The sequence below is a fragment of the Pseudorasbora parva genome, chromosome 2 (assembly GCF_024679245.1).
Source record: "Pseudorasbora parva isolate DD20220531a chromosome 2, ASM2467924v1, whole genome shotgun sequence".
Classification (NCBI taxonomy): Eukaryota; Metazoa; Chordata; class Actinopteri; order Cypriniformes; family Gobionidae; genus Pseudorasbora; species Pseudorasbora parva.
In genome coordinates, this window is record NC_090173.1 from 46,434,304 (window position 1) to 46,457,644 (window position 23,341).

Genomic DNA, 23,341 nt, shown 5'->3' on the forward strand with positions numbered 1-23,341 from the left:
CACGTAGCTGTTAATTAAGCTTGCATGCAACTTTCCACTTGCACTATTAAATATGTTAGAAATGTAATCGGTACATAACACCCTTCTTCACATTTTTTAATTGTGGTTGCTAAAAATACAAATGCATTGCGAAGGCATTGGCCCTTCCATTAACACAAAAGCTAAATTAATTTAGCTGCATGTCTGGGTGAATCCAGAGACAGGATTATGTCTAATAATATATGTATGACAGTAAGTAAATGTCTGGGTCAAAATTCACCACAAAACCAGTTTTTTTGTTTTTGTTTTTGCAAGAAAATAGAGGGTGTTTTGAAGAAGGTCAATCCTGAACTTTTACTTTTAATACTGTGTGTACATAGTTAAATACATAGCCAAGGTTTTTTTATTGATGTCTTATTTTATTGCAGCATTTTAACAAGAAAACAATGTTTTTAAAATTATTTTTCTATGATTTCTACTTTACAGATTTTTCATATTAGAAGGAGGGAAAACTTATCAATTTATTTCTTTTTTTTTGGGGGGGGGGGGGGTATTTTATGTTATTTATTGTTTTTTTATTAATTTAATTTGATTTTCAAAAAAGTATTTGATTTTATATATATATATATATATATATATATATATATATATATATATATATATATATATATATATATATATATATATATAAACATATTTTACATTTTATTTTATGATTTTTTTTTTGGAGAAATATGACCTATACAATAATATATTTCTCAATGATGGAAATCACTGATACAATTTGTGGTGACCTTGAACTTGGCCCACTATCCCCTCCCCCATACCTTCTTGCCTTTATCCCCCCTATCCCACCCCGCCCAGCATCGTCTGGAAGAGGTTTCCAAGGCAACCGTCGCGCTACCCACCTAACGTCAAACCCAACCTCTCTTTGAATGGCAGAGTGATGAAGATCAGTTAGTCAGGGGTCAGTAGATTAGTGGAACAGGGCTGTCAAGGAGGGGAATTAACCGGGAAGCAGGGATGTTTGCTAGTGAAGAAGGCTCATAAACACTGAAGCTCAAGAAAAGCTTTGTGTCTTGTTTTAGAGTCCAGCTCCTTAAATAGACTCTCACAGCTATTTATATCCTCTGACATCACCAGAAAGGTCTCAGAGGAGCTCAGTTATCTGGGGATTTGGGTATATTTGGCGTCAGATGCTTATTCTTAGAGTAAAGGAAGTACAGGGACATGTCAAGAATGTAATTTGACTTTGAATCAGGTGATGTCGTACAAATCTTTGTGTGTCATATAATTTGGCTAATACCCTGCATTGTAAGTGCATATGCGCTGATTGGAAATACAAAATTATTTGCTGACCTCTTGTGGAGTGTGCTAGTGTTGCAACAACAAACGCGTGATGCGTTATTATCGACCTGTACAATATACTGTATGTTGAAAAATAAGAATTACAGTAGAAAATAAGTATAATTCAATTATATAATTGTATATTTTATAATTGACTTTTGATTGTCTGTAAATAGGATTTATTTCATTTTAATTAATTCTTCATCATCTACACACTGTTAATCATTTACCCAACAATCTTCGAAGAAACATCTTAAAAATATACATAACAATCTACAACACATAGGCCTATAACTTTATTGAATTAGGAACTTTGCATGTGATTTTTAATTATTAGGAAACTGCTTTCTCACGAACAACAGCCAGGTTGGGTATATTGAGACATCTAAGGTGTCATTGCCTCTAGGGATTTTATTATTACTGTTAAATCTTGATGAATACCAAGAAGAGGTAATAGTCTGTGAAAATAGCTTATGTGTACATGCCAACCTGTCTAATTCTGGGAATTTGACTAATTCAGAGAATTGTTCTCACAACAGAATGCAAGAGAACTGATGTTTCAAAATAGCATTGTAAAACCGCTGTTGGGTTTTACCTCAAAACAATTAAACATACTCACTAACTGTGTGTGTGTGTGTGTGTGTGTGTGTGTGTGTGTGTGTGTTTATTAGTGTTGTCAAATCAAACTTGTCAAAGTGATTAATCACATCTAATAAAGGTTTGTGTGTATATTTTTATATTTTCGACACTTTGACCTGAGCATGTTTTGCTTCTGTGTTTTTTTTCTTTAATTGCTTATGCGACTTTTTAGACCACAGACTGAACAAAATGAAGCATTGTTTGGCCATTGGTTAACCTAAATTGGTTTTATCTAATTGTGTACTTAAATGTAAAAGCTGACAGCTGATTAGTTAGCTGTAATCCATTACATGTTACCTTTCTATCAAAGTTATCTTAATTTCTTCTGACACAGTTTAACTCTGATTTCTTGTTATATTGTAATACCATCTTCTAAACTATACTGAATAAATGGTGATACTGTGAAAAAATGTTAAAGGGGAATACATTCTATTTTGTGTACATATATACACATACACACAAAGCAGAGGTAAATATTGTATAATAATATCAGATGCACAAGAGAACAGTTCCAATATTTATTCACACAAACATATAATGTATTTACTGTACAAATACACAATAACTCACAAGACAACATAAATTTCACTAAAAAGGCAAGTAACAGTGTAGTTCAAATTATAATATCCTTATCTGGACAATGGCAGATAATTGATCTGTATGAAAAAAAGACAATGATGCAGTCACTCAGTGCGGAGTTGCTACTGGTTCATGACAATAAACAATTAATTCCATAATTTGCCTCTTCCTGGTGTGTCCCGTTCTGCTTTAATCAGGATATATGTTGCAAAACAAAAACGTTTCTTACACTTCATTCATGAGCTCACAGCAGTCGCAGTATAAATCTGTAAAACCACAGGAGGAAGATTACAGTGCGATGATGACTATCGGTCTCACTGCATATCTCATCTCGCTAACTGACAAGTGTTTAAGTAGTGTTGGCACGTGATAGAGGAATGACGTTACGACAGAGGATTCTATGCTTCAATTACATTTACAGTGACAGACAGCTTTGTGTATGCAGACATTGTTTTACCACCTGAGGTGTTTTTGAGCAAGATCACAGTGTTTGAGGCAAAAGGAGAAACTGAACTAATTGAGGTGAGGTGTTGTAGCTGATGTGTCTCGATACCACTGGAATGCTCGTCACAGTCCTGAATGAGATTTGAAGGAAAAAAAGCCATTATCCACCTTATTTTTTACGTTAAAGCAGGGGCTGCCTTTTTAACTCGAATGTGCAAGGATTCTGGTGTCATTCGCTTCCAGTTCTTTTAGATGTACAAAAACAGTCGTTACGGTGCTTGATATTGCAAACCGGTGTTATCATATTTTATTTATTATAATCAAAGAGATTTCTTATCTTGTGATTCTTTTACTTATTTACTTATAGTGACTAATGAATCATAAATCTTGCACAATAACTGAAAATTTCTGCGTTGCAAAATAAGGTGGATATGCAAGGTCCGTTTGGTTCTGACTGAGTGTGAAGAGGTAGTGATGCACATGCTGCTTTCTTAAATTCATGATCTATGGATGTTCACGAGTTCCGACTGCTCAAACCTTTACAGTTTCTAATTAGTTTTGGTGAGCAACTGCTCAGAAAAGAGCTTTTTGAGCTGGGCCACCTCCTCGCTGAGAGAGCTGAGCTGAGATTTGAGCATGCTGTTCTCGGCCTGGTATTGCGATTCGTTTGGGTTCATGTTGTGGCTGTAATTTCTGTGCTGCTGCTGCTGTGGTGGTAGTGTGACTTTTCGGGTGTCTTCTCCCTCTTGCTGTGTCCAGTAACCCGCTCCTTCGCTTGTACCCGAAAGGCTGTGAACTCTTGCGCCCCCCGTGGGCAGGACTGGACTTTGCCGTTCTCCGGGATTGTCGCACTCTGCGCCGCCCGGAGTCTTGAACCTCAGCTTGTGCGGAAGGCTCTTCATACCATCCATCGGCTCCATCCGGTTGGATGACATGGTGATGTGTCCCATGGCTAAAACATCAGTTGGAGAGTGATGGGACTCATAGCCAAGCTCATCTGCTTGATGCGGGGACAACTTTCCATGGTCGCTCAGTCTGTCCTCAAAGAAGACGGGACTACCGACACTGGACCCACCAGGCGTGGAGAAACCCGAATCTTCAGACATACTGCTCGTATCTCTATTGCTTCGCCCAGATTGTGGCCCATTTTGAGCAGGGGACAGATTTGACAGCATTGGACCAGCATGGTGAGCGCCATCCCCACGTGGAAGGTAGTAATGCGGCGCTGAATGCTGTGGGACGCAGGTTCCTGTCGTGAGCGGAAGTATGGATGCATTCGAAGGATCTTTAATGAGGCCGAAGCGGAATTTCAGTGCAAGCAGTTCTGCTCGTAACCTGGCGTTCTCCTCGAGCAACGCCAGCACGCGGTTTTCCAGTACCATGTCATTGACGCGGCGCTTCTCGCGAGAACGCTTCGCAGCTTCGTTGTTTTTCTTGCGCTTGTCCCAGTAGCCCTCATCCTTCTTCTCGTGAGGAATGAACTCCCGCTTGCGTCTCGCAGAGTTGGCGTTGGCGGGAGTGGGATCTTCGCGTTTGAGCGCCGACGTTCGGCCCAGGAGCGAGCGTGCAAGCAAACTGCTTGACGTCAGGATGGACACGGCTTCATCAGTGAAAGACATTGTGCTGCTGGGAGCGGCCACATTTAACCCCAGCAACCCTGTGGAGGTGGAGGGATCAATAGCCTTCAAAACTCCTGCATTCTGCTCTCTCATCTCGTGAGATGTCTCTTCAAACATCATGGAGTTGTTTTATTTTCTTAACTGAAGCTTTAAAAGGTGCTGTTGGTCTGTTGTGTTTCTTTCTGAGTGTGTGGCTTTCAGGTCAATTTCAGATGTTACTGGCACAGCAGTGGCTCCACCTGGTGGCAGAAAAAACACAAGAACAGTTACGTAAGATCAGTTACAACACAGTTATGTAACTTCATTACCTCCCAGTGGCAAAGCACAGTATGTTCATACTACACCGCATAATATATCAGGTTAACAACTGTTCAGTTATGTAGCCATTTTACATTCTACTAAGTGACATCAACAAATAAACATTCTTACATATCAACTTAGATACAGCATATTGATTTCTTTACATAAACAGTATTTTTAACAAATGTAAGCAGCTACTTTAAGTGTGTTCTCTAAGAATTCCTGTGTTGACCTATTTGCAAACAGCTTGTGCATGACTGAGTCTTTTCTTCTTCCTGTCCCAGTGAGTCACTTTTTATTGTGGAATCCTGCCTTTCTTAACACTCTGTTCTCTTTTACATTGCTGCAGATAAAAAAGGTTTATATAAAACAAGGAAAGCTACATTTTAAGAACCTCTCATCCTATAAACATAAAGAACAGAATAAGAAAACCTGAATCAATGGACTAAACGTACGTTTTCTCCATTATAAACAGAGGGAAAACTTTACATTTCACAATTGCTTTGATTTATGTATTTAACTAAAATAAACTATATTTAAGAATGTATTATATTAAATGCATTGTAAAGATCTACATAAAAAGATGTAGGCTAAGTTAAACAATCCTATCCAAAGGCTCCCGCTGTAGTCTTCAGTTGGTAGATTTTTTTGGAACATAGCAGCTGGTTTCTAACTGGTCTAGATTGTCCAAGTCATCTTTGGTCAAGTCATCTTTGGAAAAGTAATATCTATAATAATGACACATTTGGACCAAAACCTACTACATCATTTTATAGGCTACAAATCCCAAAACACTGGAACAGGATTTACCAACAAACATTCCCAAAATCTATACTTTGTCCAAATTAAACATTTAGACTTAATCTACATGCTTAAAAAAAAAAAAAAACTCTTACAGAAAGGCATATAGCTGTCAAACCTTGCTGTCAACTATATATAGTGCTATTGATTTATACACAAAAATAAAAGTATCTTCAAAAATATGAAATGTTAACTTCGTAAAATAAAATAAAATAAAATTACCATTATAAATCGTCGAGTAATTCTGTTCCAAAGGTCTTCAGTTGAAATCGTTTTTACTGTCTCAAGATCCGCGGAGAATCGGGTTCTTGGTTCTCCTCAGAAGAACGCAAGTGGTGGTGTCTTTCGCTTATCGCCGGTTAAAGTAAAGCAGACTGTTCGTGCCGTTCAACCGTTCCGCGTCTGTTCCGCCTGCAACGCGCGCGGCCCCTATTTGTGCCTTTGCTTCATCAGGTTCAGTCGAGGACGCTCCATAACCCCGACTGAACCACATGTGCATGAGTGTATGATGAACGGACCGCCTCCTCCGTACGCACGCAAGACCCTCCTCTTCTCTCTAATCTCTCCCTCGTTACAGTTTTCGTCAGAATAATCTTTTCGAATGCATTAAGTAATATTGCTCAATCTCCCCCCACCCTTTTCATTCTCCTGGCGTGTCCTGAAAATCGACTGTTGTCCTCAATAAATATACAGAAACTATATTTAGACTAGTGACGCGCGACCAGCTGTCCTTTTTTCAAGATAGCACTGAGGTAAATGTCACAACAAGCTATAAAACACTCAGATTATAATATTGGTTTGATAAAAAATAATAAAAAAATAATAATAATTACAAAAACCACAACAGAAAAACTAAATTTGCTTTGTAAAGACAAGAAATGTGGGGACTGGTTTAAAGGTATAGTTCACCCCAAAATGGAAATTGTCATAATTTACTTGCTTTCATGTTGTTCCAAACCCGTTATACTTTCATTCATCTTTGAAAGACAAACAAATATATTTTAAAGGGTTAGTTCACCCAAAAATGAAAATTGTCATAAATTTCTTACCCTAATGGCTTTCGACACCCTTAAGACCTCCGTTCATCTTTGGATTACAAATAAAGATATTTATGTTGAAATCCGATGGCTCAGAAAGGCCTTCATTGACACCAATGTCATTTCCTCTCTCAAGACCCATAAAGGCACTAAAGTCGTCGTTACAAAGCCCATTTCACTACAGTGGCTCTACAATCATCTTATGAAGCGACAAGAATATTTTTTGTGTGTAAAAAAAGAAATAATGCCTTAAATAGTGATGGGCCGATTTAAAAACAAAACGCCGAACGGTTATGAATCAGCGTATCAATTCATGATGTGGATTGCCAAACTGCTGAAATCATAAATTGATACACTGATTCATAACGGTTTGAATTTTTGTTTTGAAATCGGCCCATCACTATATTTTGTTATTTAGTATTTTTTGCACACAAAAACTATTCTCGTCACTTTATAAAACGATTGTAGAGCCACTGTATTGAGATGGGTTTTTTAACGACATTGAACCTTGTTAAACCTCAAACCAGGTTTGAGCTTCATTAAGAACCAATGAAGTTCATTCTCGTGTGTTGCGCTGCACGTTTGAACTTCATCAAGAACCAATGAGTTTCATTCTCATGTTACGCTGCACGTTTGAGCTTCATCAAGAACCAATGAGGTTCATTCTCATGTTACGCAGCACGTTTGAGCTTCATCAAGAACCAATGAGGTTCGTTCTCATGTTACGCAGCACGTTTGAGCTTCATCAAGAACCAATGAGGTTCATTCTCATGTTACGCTGCACGTTTGAGCTTCATCAAGAACCAATGAGGTTCATTCTCATGTTACGCTGCACGTTTGAGCTTCATCAAGAACCAATGAGGTTCATTCTCATGTTACGCTGCACGTTTGAGCTTCATCAAGAACCAATGAGTTTCATTCTCATGTTACGCTGCACGTTTGAGCTTCATCAAGAACCAATGAGGTTCATTCTCATGTTACGCTGCACGTTTGAGCTTCATCAAGAACCAATGAGGTTCATTCTCTTGTTACGCTGCACGTTTGAGCTTCATCAAGAACCAATGAGGTTCATTCTCGTGTTACGCTGCACATTTGAGCTTCATCAAGAACCAATGAGGTTCATTCTCGTGTGTTACGTTGCACGTTTGAGCTTCAGCAAGAACCAATGAGGTTCATTCTCATGTTACGCAGCACGTTTGAGCTTCATCAAGAACCAATGAGGTTCATTCTCATGTTACGCAGCACGTTTGAGCTTCATCAAGAACCAATGAGGTTCATTCTCGTGTGTTACGCTGCACGTTTGAGCTTCATCAAGAACCAATGAGGTTCATTCTCCTGTTACGCAGCACGTTTGAGCTTCATCAAGAACCAATGAGGTTCATTCTCATGTTACGCAGCACGTTTGAGCTTCATCAAGAACCAATGAGGTTCATTCTCGTGTGTTACGCTGCACGTTTGAGCTTCATCAAGAACCAATGAGGTTCATTCTCGTGTGTTACGCTGCACGTTTGAGCTTCATCAAGAACCAATGAGGTTCATTCTCCTGTTACGCAGCACGTTTGAGCTTCATCAAGAACCAATGAGGTTCATTCTCATGTTACGCAGCACGTTTGAGCTTCATCAAGAACCAATGAGGTTCATTCTCGTGTGTTACGCAGCACGTTTGAGCTTCATCAAGAACCAATGAGGTTCATTCTCGTGTGTTACGCTGCACCTTTGAGCTTCATCAAGAACCAATGAGGTTCATTCTCGTGTGTTACGCAGCACGTTTGAGCTTCATCAAGAACCAATGAGGTTCATTCTCATGTTACGCTGCACATTTGAGCTTCAGCAAGAACCAATGAGGTTCATTCTCGTGTGTTACGTTGCACGTTTGAGCTTCAGCAAGAACCAATGAGGTTCATTCTCATGTTACGCTGCACGTTTGAGCTTCATCAAGAACCAATGAGGTTCATTCTCATGTTATGCAGCACGTTTGAGCTTCAGCAAGAACCAATGAGGTTCATTCTCATGTTACGCAGCACGTTTGAGCTTCCTTAAGAACCAATGAGGTTCATTCTCGTGTTACGCTGCACGTTTGAGCTTCATCAAGAACCAATGAGGTTCATTCTCATGTTATGCAGCACGTTTGAGCTTCCTTAAGAACCAATGAGGTTCATTCTCATGTTATGCAGCACGTTTGAGCTTCAGCAAGAACCAATGAGGTTCATTCTCATGCTACGCAGCACGTTTGAGCTTCCTTAAGAACCAATGAGGTTCATTCTCATGTTATGCAGCACGTTTGAGCTTCCTTAAGAACCAATGAGGTTCATTCTCATGTTACGCAGCACGTTTGAGCTTCATCAAGAACCAATGAGGTTCATTCTCGTGTTACGCTGCACATTTGAGCTTCATCATGAACCAATGAGGTTCATTCTCATGTTATGCTGCACGTTAGAGCTTCATCAAGAACCAATGAGGTTCATTCTCGTGTTACGCTGCACGTTTGAGCTTCATCAAGAACCAATGAGGTTCATTCTCATGTTACGCAGCACGTTTGAGCTTCATCAAGAACCAATGAGGTTCATTCTCATGTTACGCAGCACGTTTGAGCTTCATCAAGAACCAATGAGGTTCATTCTCGTGTTACGCTGCACATTTGAGCTTCATCATGAACCAATGAGGTTCATTCTCATGTTACGCAGCACGTTTGAGCTTCATCAAGAACCAATGAGGTTCATTCTCATGTTACGCAGCACGTTTGAGCTTCAGCAAGAACCAATGAGGTTCATTCTCATGTTATGCTGCACATTTGAGCTTCATCAAGAACCAATGAGGTTCATTCTTGTGTTTTAAACCGTGCGTTTAAGCTTTAGTGAGAACAGAATTGTTAGTTGCGTAGCTGTCAATGGAGGGACAGAAATCGATTGGAAAATTACCTGGATAAAGAAAATCCTATTATCACACATGTAGCCAAGTGAATCTGCAATATACCTAGATTTTTTTTCCACCAATCTCATTGACCCTGGTATACCTCACACTCACGCACTACTGTTCAGACAGTTTGTGCTTACACAACAGCTCTTAACAGCACTGAAAAACTGGAGAGAAAGCAAAACTGACAGCATGCATGTTTGTGTCGCATGCCATGAGGAACAGCAGTATGTTCGTCTTGCTGAAACAAACAAACAAACAACCCCGCTAATTATAGCATGGCCCTGTCTTCTAAGCAGCGTGTAACCTCTTGCTCTTGATCTGCGAGAAGCCACAGTGTTTTCACCCAGCATTAGAGTGATCAGATCAACCCAGGGCCATCTGCTACAGCAACTGACACTTATATGAGGCAGATGAGAGATTTTTACAGAAGAATTTATAGTAGCTTGCATGGCTTAATCTGGGCAATGTACTCATGAAAATATGTAATTTTGTTCTTCCAAACTGTTTATTATAGCAAATGACACATTACTCTGGCCATCACCAAAGCACTCATATATGCACAATATGACCCCTTTGGTGTCAGAAAGGAAACATGGGATTTGCATACAAACTTTTGGTGATGACCATGAATCTATAAATCCATTCACCCCAATAAAATTACTTTGTGATTGAGTTGTGATTGGTGACACACTCGTGTCATTGCAAACCTCTATACTTTTCTTTTTATTTCTGTGAAACACAAGCGTAGATGTTTGGCATAATGTCCAGGACATTGAAAGTAAATAGTGGTATTCTATTTACAATAATGGTTTCGTACGAAAACCGCGTACCATATGCACGGCAAAACTCATTTTGGGTGTATACATTCCATAAGATTGCACAGTCGTACTATTTATACACATGCAGCTTCTTGTGAGAGTTGGATATATACAGTACATCCTAATATACCTGCATACACACAGTAATTACATGCAACAATATCATCAAAATCACAAGGTCATTGTGATTTTGCCAAGTGCAACATGTTCGTGGATCAACATGTTGATCTTAGAACAAAATTCCTGTCTAAAATTTTGTCCTAACCCTTCCCCTAAACTCAACACTACCCATAAGTTATCTGTAAAACCAGGGGGAAATGATATAAACTGATGTAGAAGCACCTAACCCATGTTGTAAGCCTAAACTTGACAGAAACTGTTAACTTGTCTTTCAAATCAGACTGGTTGATTGGAATGTTGTGCCAAGATCAACAAAATCGGCTAAATGTGACTATAAAAGTATTAAGATTATAAGATTATAAACATTAACGTCATGAATTTCTGTAAAGCTATTTACACAGATTTACCTGTTGTATGGAATGCATATAGTAAACACAATTATTTGGTAAGCAATATTATTCAGAGCTATTATGATTAAACCATGTTCTGTATTGACACTAAAATATGCACATTTTGTACTCTCGAAGGTTCACATGTTATGATAAACTTGAATGTGGCCACGGTTGACTGTCATTGGCCCAATAACAACAGCGCTGTTCAGGCACAAAAACTGTGTGAAAGGTCACCTATCTTACGCTGTGGTACAGTGAGACCAGTAAATGAGTTACAGTCTCTTTAAATAACCTTTAACCTTATTACATTCACATTTTACAATTGTAATTTATATTTAATTTCGATAACATGACAGAATTACGTTTTTACCTTTTAATTAGCTAGTTAACGTTTAATCACTCTACAAAAGTACAAGTCTTCAAGAACATTTTTATGCCAAGAATTCTAAAAAGGAACAATCAGTTAATTAAGTAAAAGCTGAAAGTTCCGTGAATTCCGTCTCTGTGTTTATGTATCCGAGTGTGTGTTTGAGCTGTAGCAGGTGCACAGAGTTAATCCAGAGCGGCTCAGGCTTTAACACATTGACACACTTAGCTGCTTAACCTCAGTCTACCCTTCAAACAAACTGGGTAAACACACATGCAGGGTTATCACTGTGTGGCGTAAGAGGTGATCTGAACGCTCGAAGCATGGCAAACACACTCTGCTTAAGCATTATGTGAAGATTATTATTGATCCAGGTCATTTCAGAAACAGGTCCAGATGTAGCAATTCCATTTCACATGACATTCCAGTCTGGTTATTCATTAACTCATCACATATAAAGGAGAGGGTCTGCATATAGTAACAGAACTGAGCAAATAGTTTGATTATTTATTTTAAAGGGGACCTATTATGTACCTTTTCACAAGATATACGTCTGTAGTGTCCCTGGAATGTGTCTGTGAAGTTTCCGCTCAAATACCCCACAGATAATTTGTTATAGCCTGTCAAATTTGCCCCTAATTGTGTGTGACCAAAGGCCGTTTTTGTGAGTCCCTTTAAATGCAAATGAGCTGCTGCTTCCGTCCCCTTTCTTTAACTGCTCATGCTTCTGCTTATCTGGAACACTTCAGGAGTTTCGAAGTCATCATCTGATTGGTTGCATTCTACATGGTGTCCACGAGACGGGTGTGTGTGTGTGTGTGTGTGTGTGTGTGTGTGTGTGTTGTTACTTAACAGTCCACCTAGAAACAAATGCTGTCGCCAAACTCCTTTGTGGAAGAAGAACACGGTCGTGTTTACGACTGTGACAATGAGTGCTTACTAGGATCGACAAAAATGCTGAATTTTCAAAAGTATGTGAAGTTCGCTGCTCCATTGTTGCAGTAAACTTGCACAACGCTCTTAAATTAATAATTTATAGATGTGTGCCAATCTGTTATTGCAGGGACACCGACTTTATATTTCCATACCCCTAAACATGACGTGGAACAATACGAACTTTGATTGGTTGCGTTACATGTCCTTGGGCGGTCCTTGAGAAATGAAAGCTGCAAAAGAGTCCAGACCTTCTGCCATCAGTCTGATGGTCTGGCTACATGATATGCTAATTTCTGGGTTTACATATATCTAAATACGTCATAACGACATAAGTAGAATGAGAGTGTATGGACTCGATTACGTCACTCACACTATGGACACAGATTCGCTATTTGGCGCGGTTTACAAGCATAATAACAGCAACTAAGGTAGTTATTTTGGCTATTAAACATCTACAAACAGAATCTCCTGGATAGATTTTTATCGCTGGTTTCACAGACGAAGCTTAAGCTAGTCCCAGACTAAAAAGCATGTTTGAGCTGTTTGAATTGAAAGCAACTTGCACTGATATATCTTCAAATATGTATAATGTTATCGTTTAAATTTAGAATTTCTGTACAGAGAAATTGCATGGCATTTTTTCCTTTAAAAACTGTTGTGTTCTATAGTGATGATAAAAAAAATCTTGCAACAAATACAATAAACAATCAACACATAATAAACATATACACTTTCATCTCATCCTAAATTGGGACAGATGACATAAGTAAATGCTTAAGTCTGTTTGTTTTTCTGGTTGTACACACACACACACACACACACACACACACACACACACACACACACACACACACACACACACACACACACACACACACACACACACACACACACACACACACACACAGAGAGACACACACACACACACACACACACACACACACACAGAGAGACACACACACACACACACACACACAGAGAGACACACACACACACACACACACACAGAGACACACACACACACACACACAGAGACACACACACACACACACACAGAGAGACACACACACACACACACAGAGAGACACACACACAAAGCCGGCTGTAGTAAGCTCTACATTATCTCAGTTTATGTAACACCTTGAAAACAATTGCTTTAATTCAGCTTGCCACTGAAAGGCAATTTCATTGTTTTACTTCTCAAGAAGAACAACTTCTATTGTTCTCGGAAGAGAGTGTGAATCACTGATGTGTTTTCTTCTCTTTGTATGTCTCCTTGCATAAGGATCTGACCTTTGAAATATGTTTCTCCCTGGATGCAATACCATGAAGTTAAATGACAATAGCTTTACAGTCACTATTTGGTCATAAAAATGATCGGGCACACAATACAATATGCAATGAAAATACACAATGAGAGTGGTTTAGATTTTCCAACAGTGGCCCTACAAAATATTGTAATTGCATTAGATAATGTGCTTTTTGATGATAAAACACACATACAGACACACAAAATGTATAACGGTTTGGAACAACATCAGGGTAAATAAATGATGGCATTGTTTATTTACTTTTTTTTTAATAAACATTCCTATTAAGTGCTCACATACTTTTAGGTACAGTATGTGCAGACATCTGGTTTAAAGACTGGGCAGAGAGGTTTATTTATAGAAGCATGTACCCTATATTTTTTAATTTATGAGCATTCTCTGCAGGGCTTGAGAAGCATCTCTCAGACTATGAATAGTATCTGACTCACTCTGTTGTGTTTAGCTTGTACAAGAGAGTCTTGGTTCATCCTTTTTCTTACATGTCCACTAAGACATCAAAGTGTTTTTTCACTCAATTCTCTGCCACTGTGCCACATAACACTATGCTCTTTAACACTATATCATCTCACGTACACTCACACAAAAACGACCAAACAATATGCCAAAAAAGCATTTTAAATCAATATATCTCCTCCTAGGCAATTCATTAGGTTAAGAGCAGTTGCTCCACCATCCCAAAAATCTCCAAAAAAAGAAAAAAAAGAAAAGAAAAGTTTATTACCCCGAGGAGGAGACAAGGCACCTTCCTTCTTTATCTGTCTATTTCTGGATCCCAAAATACGTCAACATGTTGCTATGGCAACCATCGGCAGTTCCATGGAACTAGGAACATTATGAAATAATCATAAACAACTCAAAAGTGGACATCAGTATCGCCATATACATTTAAGTGGAGCTGATAAAATCTTCTTGAGGGCTTTTCTGTTTGCGTAACAGGCATGTTATGGGGAGCATTTTAATGATGTAAATGTTCCTCAAGGCTTCTTTTTATCAAAGCTGACTTTCTAATAAAATATAATACAAGCGAAGCAAATACTAAAGCCAATATAAACTAAACAATATAAACTAAATGAGTAAAGGGAAGTTAAAGCAGTTTGATAGTTAGAAGTAATAGATGTTTCTCTGTGATTGCTAGGAGGTTGAAAGCAGGTTTTTCTAAACTTGTCCAGCAATTTATTGATCTCTCTCTCTCTCTCTCTCTCTCTCTCTCTCTCTCTCTCTCTCTCTCTCTCTCTCTCTCTCTCTCTCTCTCTCTCTCTCTCTCTCTCTCTCTCTCTCTCTCTCTCTCTCTCTATCTATCTATCTAATGCTTTGTCATATTAATTCACCCATTTTAAAAATGTGCTTTTTCCTCTTCCTTTCTGCAATTTGCTTCTGCTGTGGCATGTGGTTTAGCTCATATTTTCAACTTGGCATTGTATTACTGTTAGCTCTTATGACAAAATTATTGTAATGTTCCACTTTTTTAATGTGGCAACCACTAAATTGATAAATGAAAATGCAAAAAAACTCAGTCATATTTTACCGATCTGAGCGCATGGTCTAAAGCACATGGAACAGGCGCCCTTAGTCCGAATCCACTTTTGCTAGTTTAACAACAGAAATTAACAGTCAGCACGCTAAGCGCATGGGTTGTACCTAGTCACTTAATGATTCATCATAGGTGTGTTTTGATTGTTATATGCAATAAGCCAATCAGTCTCTCATCTTCTATTCCCTTTAAAAGCCAGTTGTGCTTGGATGGTGGATTTACATGGTGTAATTTGTGTGTGGAAAGACTGAGAGGAATCCTTTTATTTGTATTATTTAAAAATGTTTGTGTGCTGCTGCGCATTGCTGTCTGTAGTAACAAGCAGAGTGTACATGTGTTGTGTAGGTACCTATAGGCAAATATTGACATTGACTTTTTTGGTCAATAGAAACACGCCAACAATGCGCCTGAACACACCTTGTTTTCAGACCATATGGGCATGAGTGTATTTGCTATTTTTAAACAACGTGCCTCTGGAACTGAAAATGATAACCACGTCGAGCTGATACTAGCAAAAAAACAATGCAGTATGATAGGGCCCCTCGTCTTTGTTTTTATATATTCGCTGCGCATAAATTCGCTAGCTTCTGTGGCACATCACAGTTCTGAACCATGAACTGTTCACACTGGAATCTGATATTGACCACATTTAAAACAACAATGTGAACAACTATACAAAAACAATACATTGGAATTTAGCACTAAGGCTTACATTTTAAATGGAGCCGTAGTTAGGCTACTTTTTTATGGAAAATGCATTGTTACTTTTGCATTGCCTTTTCTTACCTGGGCTAGGTGTGCTTGTTCTTTTTATAACATAAAAAAATATATTTCTCACCAAAATTTAAACAATAAGCCTCAGGCTGAAGGAAATGCAAATTCACACCTGTACAATAGAGGGTGCAGCTCAAACAAACACACTCAACACTGTTAAGCTGGGGCCACACTAAAAGATTTGAGCTTTGGAGGTGAGCTTTTTGTCAGCTTGCTTTCTGATCGGGTATTGTTTATGTTTCACGTGATAATCTCCAGAGCGTGCACGCCTGTCTCCTGGGGGCTCCCCCACACAATAGGATTTCTGATTGTAAATAATTTGAGTGACTGAATCTGACTGAATCACTCTCAACACACCTTACACCACAGGAAAATCTGTTAAATTATCTGTAGATCCGTCAAGAGAATCTGGACTTTACCTAGGATTGTCAGAAGAAAAGAAACCGACCCAAAATCGCCCCAATAATCGTGTAGTGTGTAGTGTACCCATACTTCAGCAATGAAAAAACGTAAAACAAATGTGATGTTTAACTAAATGTCATTGTTTTTCTTATTAGTGTGGTTTAATTGGATCATTTGAAGGTCAATCACCAAATACATTGTTTACTAAAGTGATATTAAATACATAAAGTATGTGTGTTATGTGTTTTTTACCATATTTAACAGTAACCATGTTCACTGGCAGAACGCCTCTGCTTTTACTCCCAATTTCTCTCAAGATGAGGGCAGGAGAGCTGTCAGTCTATAAATGGAAAAATAAAGTAACTTGAATTACGTATTTGAAAAAGTAGTGTTACTTTACTAGTTACTTGTGCAAAAAAAAGTAATCTGATTACATAACTTGCGGCACTTGTAATACCCCCGACACTGATTTTGTGTAATACAATCTATTATGTATATTTTTACGGACATTATAGGAAAATAAAACACTCACTTTTACAATGTCACAGAGGACCATGCTGCATTTTCATATGACTCTATCAGGAAAAGCTTTAACATTAAATCAGTAAATAAAGTAAATATCAGGAGATGCTTTTAAATGTGATCTTAAAACGCACCCTTTTAGCAGAGCTTTTGGTTGATTTGTTACTTAATTATGTTTGTTTGTCTTAATTTTTATTTTTTTGCTTGTTTTTAATGTGTAGCACTTTGAGATTGCGTTACAAATTTTTTTTTATTATTGAATACAAAATAAACGGTTTATGGTCCATTACATTTTTTTTTTTTTTTACTACATTTTTAAGATAAGCTAATTCAAAGGATTGTATGTACGGTACTAAGATTTGCATTCTCAAAAGATAAGCAGCAAACGTGTTCCCACAATCCTCTCATTTTCACATCACCCTTTACACATGAAATAAATCATACATGGAATGTCTGCTTATGGTATAAGACTCTTGTTTGTCCTCTTATGACATTGTTCTTCCATGAAATACTAATCTTTTTGTTGGCGTCGAAAGGCATATTGGGTTACAGAAGGTATTATTGTCACTCGTGTTTTGTGCGTAAAAAGCTGGCGAAATCTCATAACCCCTTGCAGTCGGGAATGAGAGGGGGAACGAGAGAGAGGGACTATGAGTGCATGACTGCAGTTACGTAACAGGCGCTGTGTAACTTGCATAATACATTCATAATCAGTGGGGTAGGACAGATATAGATGGCCTAATTTTCCCGCATGTGCATGTTTGAGGATTCACTGTCTGGAAGGCTCAGAACATTCTGTTCGTTACTGATGCAATTAAATGTTTCATTTCATTACAATGGACCTTTTCATTTCAGATTTGCGGTACCCACCAAGACTGTCAGACAACAATGAGGTTATTTTAAGACTTAGGCTACTGAATATCTTTTTATTTTTTATAAAGTACAACAGTCGGCTTCCAGTAGGGAAAAAAATCATATTGTTTTCTCCATAATAAAATAGTTTTTTTTAGCAGTAATGTATAAAGCTTTCAAGACAGACTTACCATGAGCTCTGATATTTTTTGGCTATGAACTTCTGTATAACTCATTTTTGTAGTAGTCAGACTTATGATTTATGTGTCCTCTTAATCTTTAATCAAAATAACTTCCCCTCCCGTCTTGCAGCTCAACTCTAATCATGTGTTTACTGGCATGAGGGCAGGGCAACAAAATCAATCCCTACCCTGCATTTTTTTTTTCTTGTTTGAAAAGCCGTTTCACTCGAGGTCCTCGCTGCAGCCTGTAGCTAGACGCACCCTAGCGACAGTAAATCTGATTTACCGTCAGTGGTCTGGCAACTCTCAATAGACTTCTGAGGCCTGTTGCATCAGAGTAGGTTTAGAGTTGACAAATCCAGATAAAGCCAACCTGGTTTAGATCAAATTCAGCGGCCTCTCAAAGCTTGGTATAAACGTTCTCTGTCAACTCAGGTTTAATCCAGGCATTAACTCTGAAGCGCGTGCACCTGAAAGTGTGACACGTGGGGCAAACAGCCAATCACAGTGTCCATTTGATTCACTTCTGGCCAGAGACAGGGCGCAATTCACTTTTTGGCTGTAACGTTTTTACTATAAACTGCAAATTTGGCACGAGAGATACTGGGAGTGTGGCTTTATTGCATCTTTACTTGCAGCTGATTGGTCCAGTTTGGGTTTGCGATCTCTAACCCAGAAAAAAACCTGCTCCAGAGCAGGTTAGCTGTGTGGTGTAAGTTACCATGGTGATGTAAAACCAATCCACCTTCTTAAGCCCGAAAAACCTGAGTTTTCTCAAACTAATCTTGATTTTACCTGGGGTGCATTTCCCAAAAGCATCGTTAGCCAACTATGGTCGCAAGTTCCGTCGTTACTTACATAGTTCAATGATTTGGTGTTTCCCGACACCATCGTTCCAACGAATGTTCATTTCAAAATGCATTGTAAACTTGTATGGTTAGAATGACAGCTCTTGACCTGTGGTTAGAAGCATAGTTTATTGTTTGCACGACATGTGGACTTAATAAATACTTATCTTAAGGAAAATAAGCAAGCCAACATTTAATAGAATTTATATCTTATATTTCAAATACATACAAATGTCCTATGTCTTTTAAATTTGTCAAAAGATTTAAATCACCTTTTTTGAAGAGTGCGCATGTGCGGACGCACTCTGGTACTACGTAAGAACAAGCCTATGATTGAATCAGGAAATAAAGCAAAATAACTGAGAAAAATAAGAATTAGTCCTCAGGTGCCATGTCCATAATTTATAGCAAAATATCTAGCATGAATAATGAAATCTTGTTGTATTGTACCTTGATGATTAAAATTACAGAGCCATTTTTTGCTTCCACTCAACAGCAAATATGACCAGAATATATAAATATTTGAACTGTTTTGCATGTATGTAGAGAGAAACTAGGATAACTTAAACGGTTACTGCAGCGATAAGCAAGAGATTTATGCATTTTATTTCTGGAAATTTACTCCGACGTCAATTTGCGCCATGTGAGAAATTTTTGACCAAAGGCTAAAGTCTACAGCCAGCAGAGGGAGCTATTTCCACATGTTTTCAACTCGCGTGTGGGGGATAGGAGATCACACTCACTGCTCAGCTCGCAGCTGCAGGCATTCATGTAAATGGATCGACATTCATCACGATGAATTAGGGCTGGGCGATAAAACGATAACAATAATTATCACAATATAATTTTCCTCGATAAAACGATAACAACAGTTTCGACAAAGTAACGATATAATGCTTATGCCCTATGCATAATGCTGCGCATGCGTATTGCAGACCGGCTTCTGGGTGCTGCACATAGTGTTGTTTACAATCACAGTGACTGACAGGCTTGGAGGATAGGAGTGAAGTGGAGCGAAAAAAAACTTGCAATAGTGAAGAAAATTCAGCGCTCACGACCAGCTCGGAGGACAGTTAGGACACAGATATCGTTGACAAGTTAGTTCGCTCAACTTCAGTGGTTTGGAGATATTTTGGCTATCCCATCTGACATAAAACAGAGCGACGTACGTGGACTGCTTATCATAGGTTCACCACACGGAATTTAATTATTAAATTATCCTGCTTCTTCAAAGTTCTTCCATATAACATTGAGCCCAGCACAGTGGTAAATCTACATTAAATAATCTACATCCCTCAGTAGAGATCCTGTCGGGCGGGGTTTGTTATTTTTGTAAGTCCATTAGGTGGCACTAATTTCACAGAAATTACATGCTTCACCTTTAAACAGTATAGCACCGGCTGAGGACACACATCTAAATCAGAAATGACAAATAAGAAACGCATGGCAGGCGTTGTGATGGGTAATTTTTATCATAAACAATATTTAGCCACATAAGGCGTTTTTAATTATATCAGGCTTTTATAAGATGTTTTTGTATAAGGGTAATTCTAGTTTTCTAGTAGGCTAAACACATTTTTGTTTGATAACCTTTAACACTTTTTTTCTCAGAAAAACTTGGACAAGCTTCTCAGAAACCTTGCATGTACAGTTGCAGATAACATTAACTAAGGAATTGTTTTTGTGTTATTGACCAAGAAGATATATTACTGTCGTTTGGCAAATAAGTCAATGATGAGGAGTTACATATGTATTACGGTATTCCTAAAATAAGGGCATTAATAGTAATTTATAGTGTTAATACCAGTGTTGTGCAAGTTACTTCCAAACTTCAATACAATATAGATTATAGATACTAATCAGCGAGTACACTAATGGCTTGGGTATGCAGAACATTCGTAGCTTATATGGACTGTGATGAACATGTTTTACATTTTTTCAGAATGAAAATTAAATTTGATATTTTTTTGTCAAGCCAAAACATTCTAAGTGATATAACTAGAGACTGATTCTTGGGGAAAAAAAGAAATGCTGACATAACTTGGCATAATTACCTTTATTTAATGATAGCCAAGCTATTATAATTACAAAAATGTTGTTTTAAAGTAATATTATAATTCATATTTGAAAAATGTTTGTTAGCCAAACCAAAGTGAGTGTGGTTTAAAGGGTACATAACACACAGTTTCTGCCAATCTCATGTTAATCTTGAGAACCTAGTAGTAGTTCATGTCTCCTAAGAGTCTTTCGTTTTATCATATTTATAAAAGACAGATGCTGTACAGATTCTTTCAGAAAACAGTTGAACTTGTAAAGGTGTGCAGTCGGTGGAGCTAAAGACAAGCAACAAAACAAGACAAGGTTGTAACAAGCACAAACAAACACACACACACACAAACAATACATCATGGATAACTTTTGATTCACTTTGAATTTGTGTTGTTTACATTATTTTCACTTAAGTGCCAATTGCCAACAAAACACAGACATTTGATCCAGTTTCACTCACCGCCTGTGGTTTGATTCCTGACCACGAACAAACAAACACACTTGCAGAACTCTGTTGCTGCTCCGGAAAATCAAACTGCATCCACTGTTTCCTTAATGCTGGGTTATTTGGGAAGCTGAACAAGGCTATCTTTACCCTCACATCCAAAAACACACTTCTTCAGTGACATTGTTGATGTCTAAAAACAAAATGACAGTGCTGCCGATGGCTTCTGTAACCCGAGCAAAGCTTGTTGATAGGCGTGCTCTTGCTCTCGCTCTGGGTGAAGTGGGCACACGCTCATCGGAAGTGTCCATATAAGCAATTCCGCCCTTTATGGCATATAGGTCCATACTTGAAAAAAACTTTCCGTAACTTGTTTGCATCCCGAAGATATGTATTGGGCACAAAACCTTAAAATTTTAGCCATGTTGAGAATCAACGCTTTAATTTAATTCAGAAATTCAGAATGCATGAAATAGCATTAAACGACCCCCCCCCCCCAACATAATTTATATATATATTTTTTATGAAAAGGTATTTTTCGTTCAATCAAATTAAGTAACCACTACATAACTTTTTCTGACTGAGTGCACCCTGAAAGATCAGTAGTAGTAAACATCTTGTTTTCCATCTTTAGAAAATATTCTTTTGTCCTTGAAACTGCGACTATAAACAGCCTACAGCACATAAAAGTGTTGCTCATGACTCTGAGTATTCCCATTGTGCTGTCTCTACATTCACGGAGCAGCATTAAGAGCACTTACATAATTAAGACAAGTGGTAGAAGAGATTTAAGCAGTGTGAAATGATCATATTTAAAAAGACATTTCTTGAAATGCTATGCCTGTTTCTAGACTAGTCTTTACTCCCTTGTGTATACTAAAAAACATGCTGTCTTGGATACACCAGTTTCCTAGAAGAGGTTAGCTGAGAGTGGCGCTTGGCCCTGATCCCAGCAGCCAATCAAATACCAGAGCATTTGGCTAATTCGCATTTCATGCTGTGATTGGTCAACAGTGGATGATGTCCCAAAATGCTCCCTGCTCGGAGCAGCTGACCTAACTTCACATTACCCAATCTGCACTGCTATGCTCCCTCTTGTGATAGTCTGTCAGCCTCTGTTGAACTGTGCCAGTGTAAACCACAGATTCTTAGAGCAATAGCATAGTGCATATCATACTTCACTAAGATATTTTTTTACAACAAAAAAGATATTGCTTTAAAAAAAAAGTCCACACCACAAATATTAACAGGCACTGTTGGAAGCACTTTCATAATGATTTATAAAAATAAAAAATTGAGACAGCTGATGAACAATAATAATAAAAACATAGGCAGCCAATCAAAATTCCCCTGCTATAGCCTATCTGGTTTCATTTTAAATCTGATATGTACCGTTACTTTTTAATCCACACAGCATATATCTATGAATATGCATAGGAGATTACGTTTGTGTAGTCGTTTTGACAGTGGATTAGTGCGAAAAGATGTGCTTACACGAGAGAGAACATGGATTATATAACATCTCAAACAGGGTCTGAGCCGCTCTAGGCCAGAGGGTAACAAAAAACCTCTGGGTTCTTGTCAGTACCTTTTTAATTCAGCAGTGGCTCCACAAGCAGTTGAATCTTGTGGATGCTTGTGCTAGTTGCATATTCCATCAAACAATTGAGTTTTGTTGCGCAAGCCAGAAAATGAAAGGGGGAAGTAGGAAAAACAAACAGAATATAGCAGAGGAGAGTGGTGTAACAAGGACAGGGGTTCAGAGCAGAAGCCGTGTGAGGGCTGCTTATGAGGCTCTCTTTGTTTATTCATTCCACCTCGGCCGATATTCATATCTTATGTGTTGATGGATTCCTTTTAGGAGATGTTTTTTTGGATGGTCAGTCACCCTTGAAAAGTTCCATTAAATGGAACAAAGAAATTCAATACAAGAATTAAAACATTTATGAATGTAAAATATATATATATTATGAGATGTGACTTAAGTCGGGCTTGATTTTGTCCATGGGGAATTGATTGGTTGTGGTTTGGTATTGGTGGAGTGACAGGTTGCCCCTCACTTGCACCAGTAAACACATTTTGATAAGTTATTTTGATTTAAGATTACAAAG

At 38.2% G+C, this 23,341-nt stretch overlaps 1 protein-coding gene across 1 annotated transcript; it reads right to left on the reverse strand.

The window, feature by feature from the left end:
* Window positions 1-2,469: 2,469 nt before the first annotated feature.
* nfil3-6 (nuclear factor, interleukin 3 regulated, member 6) lies at window positions 2,470-6,252 on the reverse strand. Its single transcript, XM_067422230.1, has 2 exons — window positions 5,931-6,252; window positions 2,470-4,846 (listed from the first exon to the last, which is right to left on the reverse strand). The coding sequence occupies exon 2, from the start codon at window positions 4,725-4,727 to the stop codon at window positions 3,537-3,539; it is 1,191 nt and encodes a 396-aa protein (XP_067278331.1). The 5' UTR covers window positions 4,728-4,846; window positions 5,931-6,252; the 3' UTR covers window positions 2,470-3,536.
* Window positions 6,253-23,341: the final 17,089 nt, after the last annotated feature.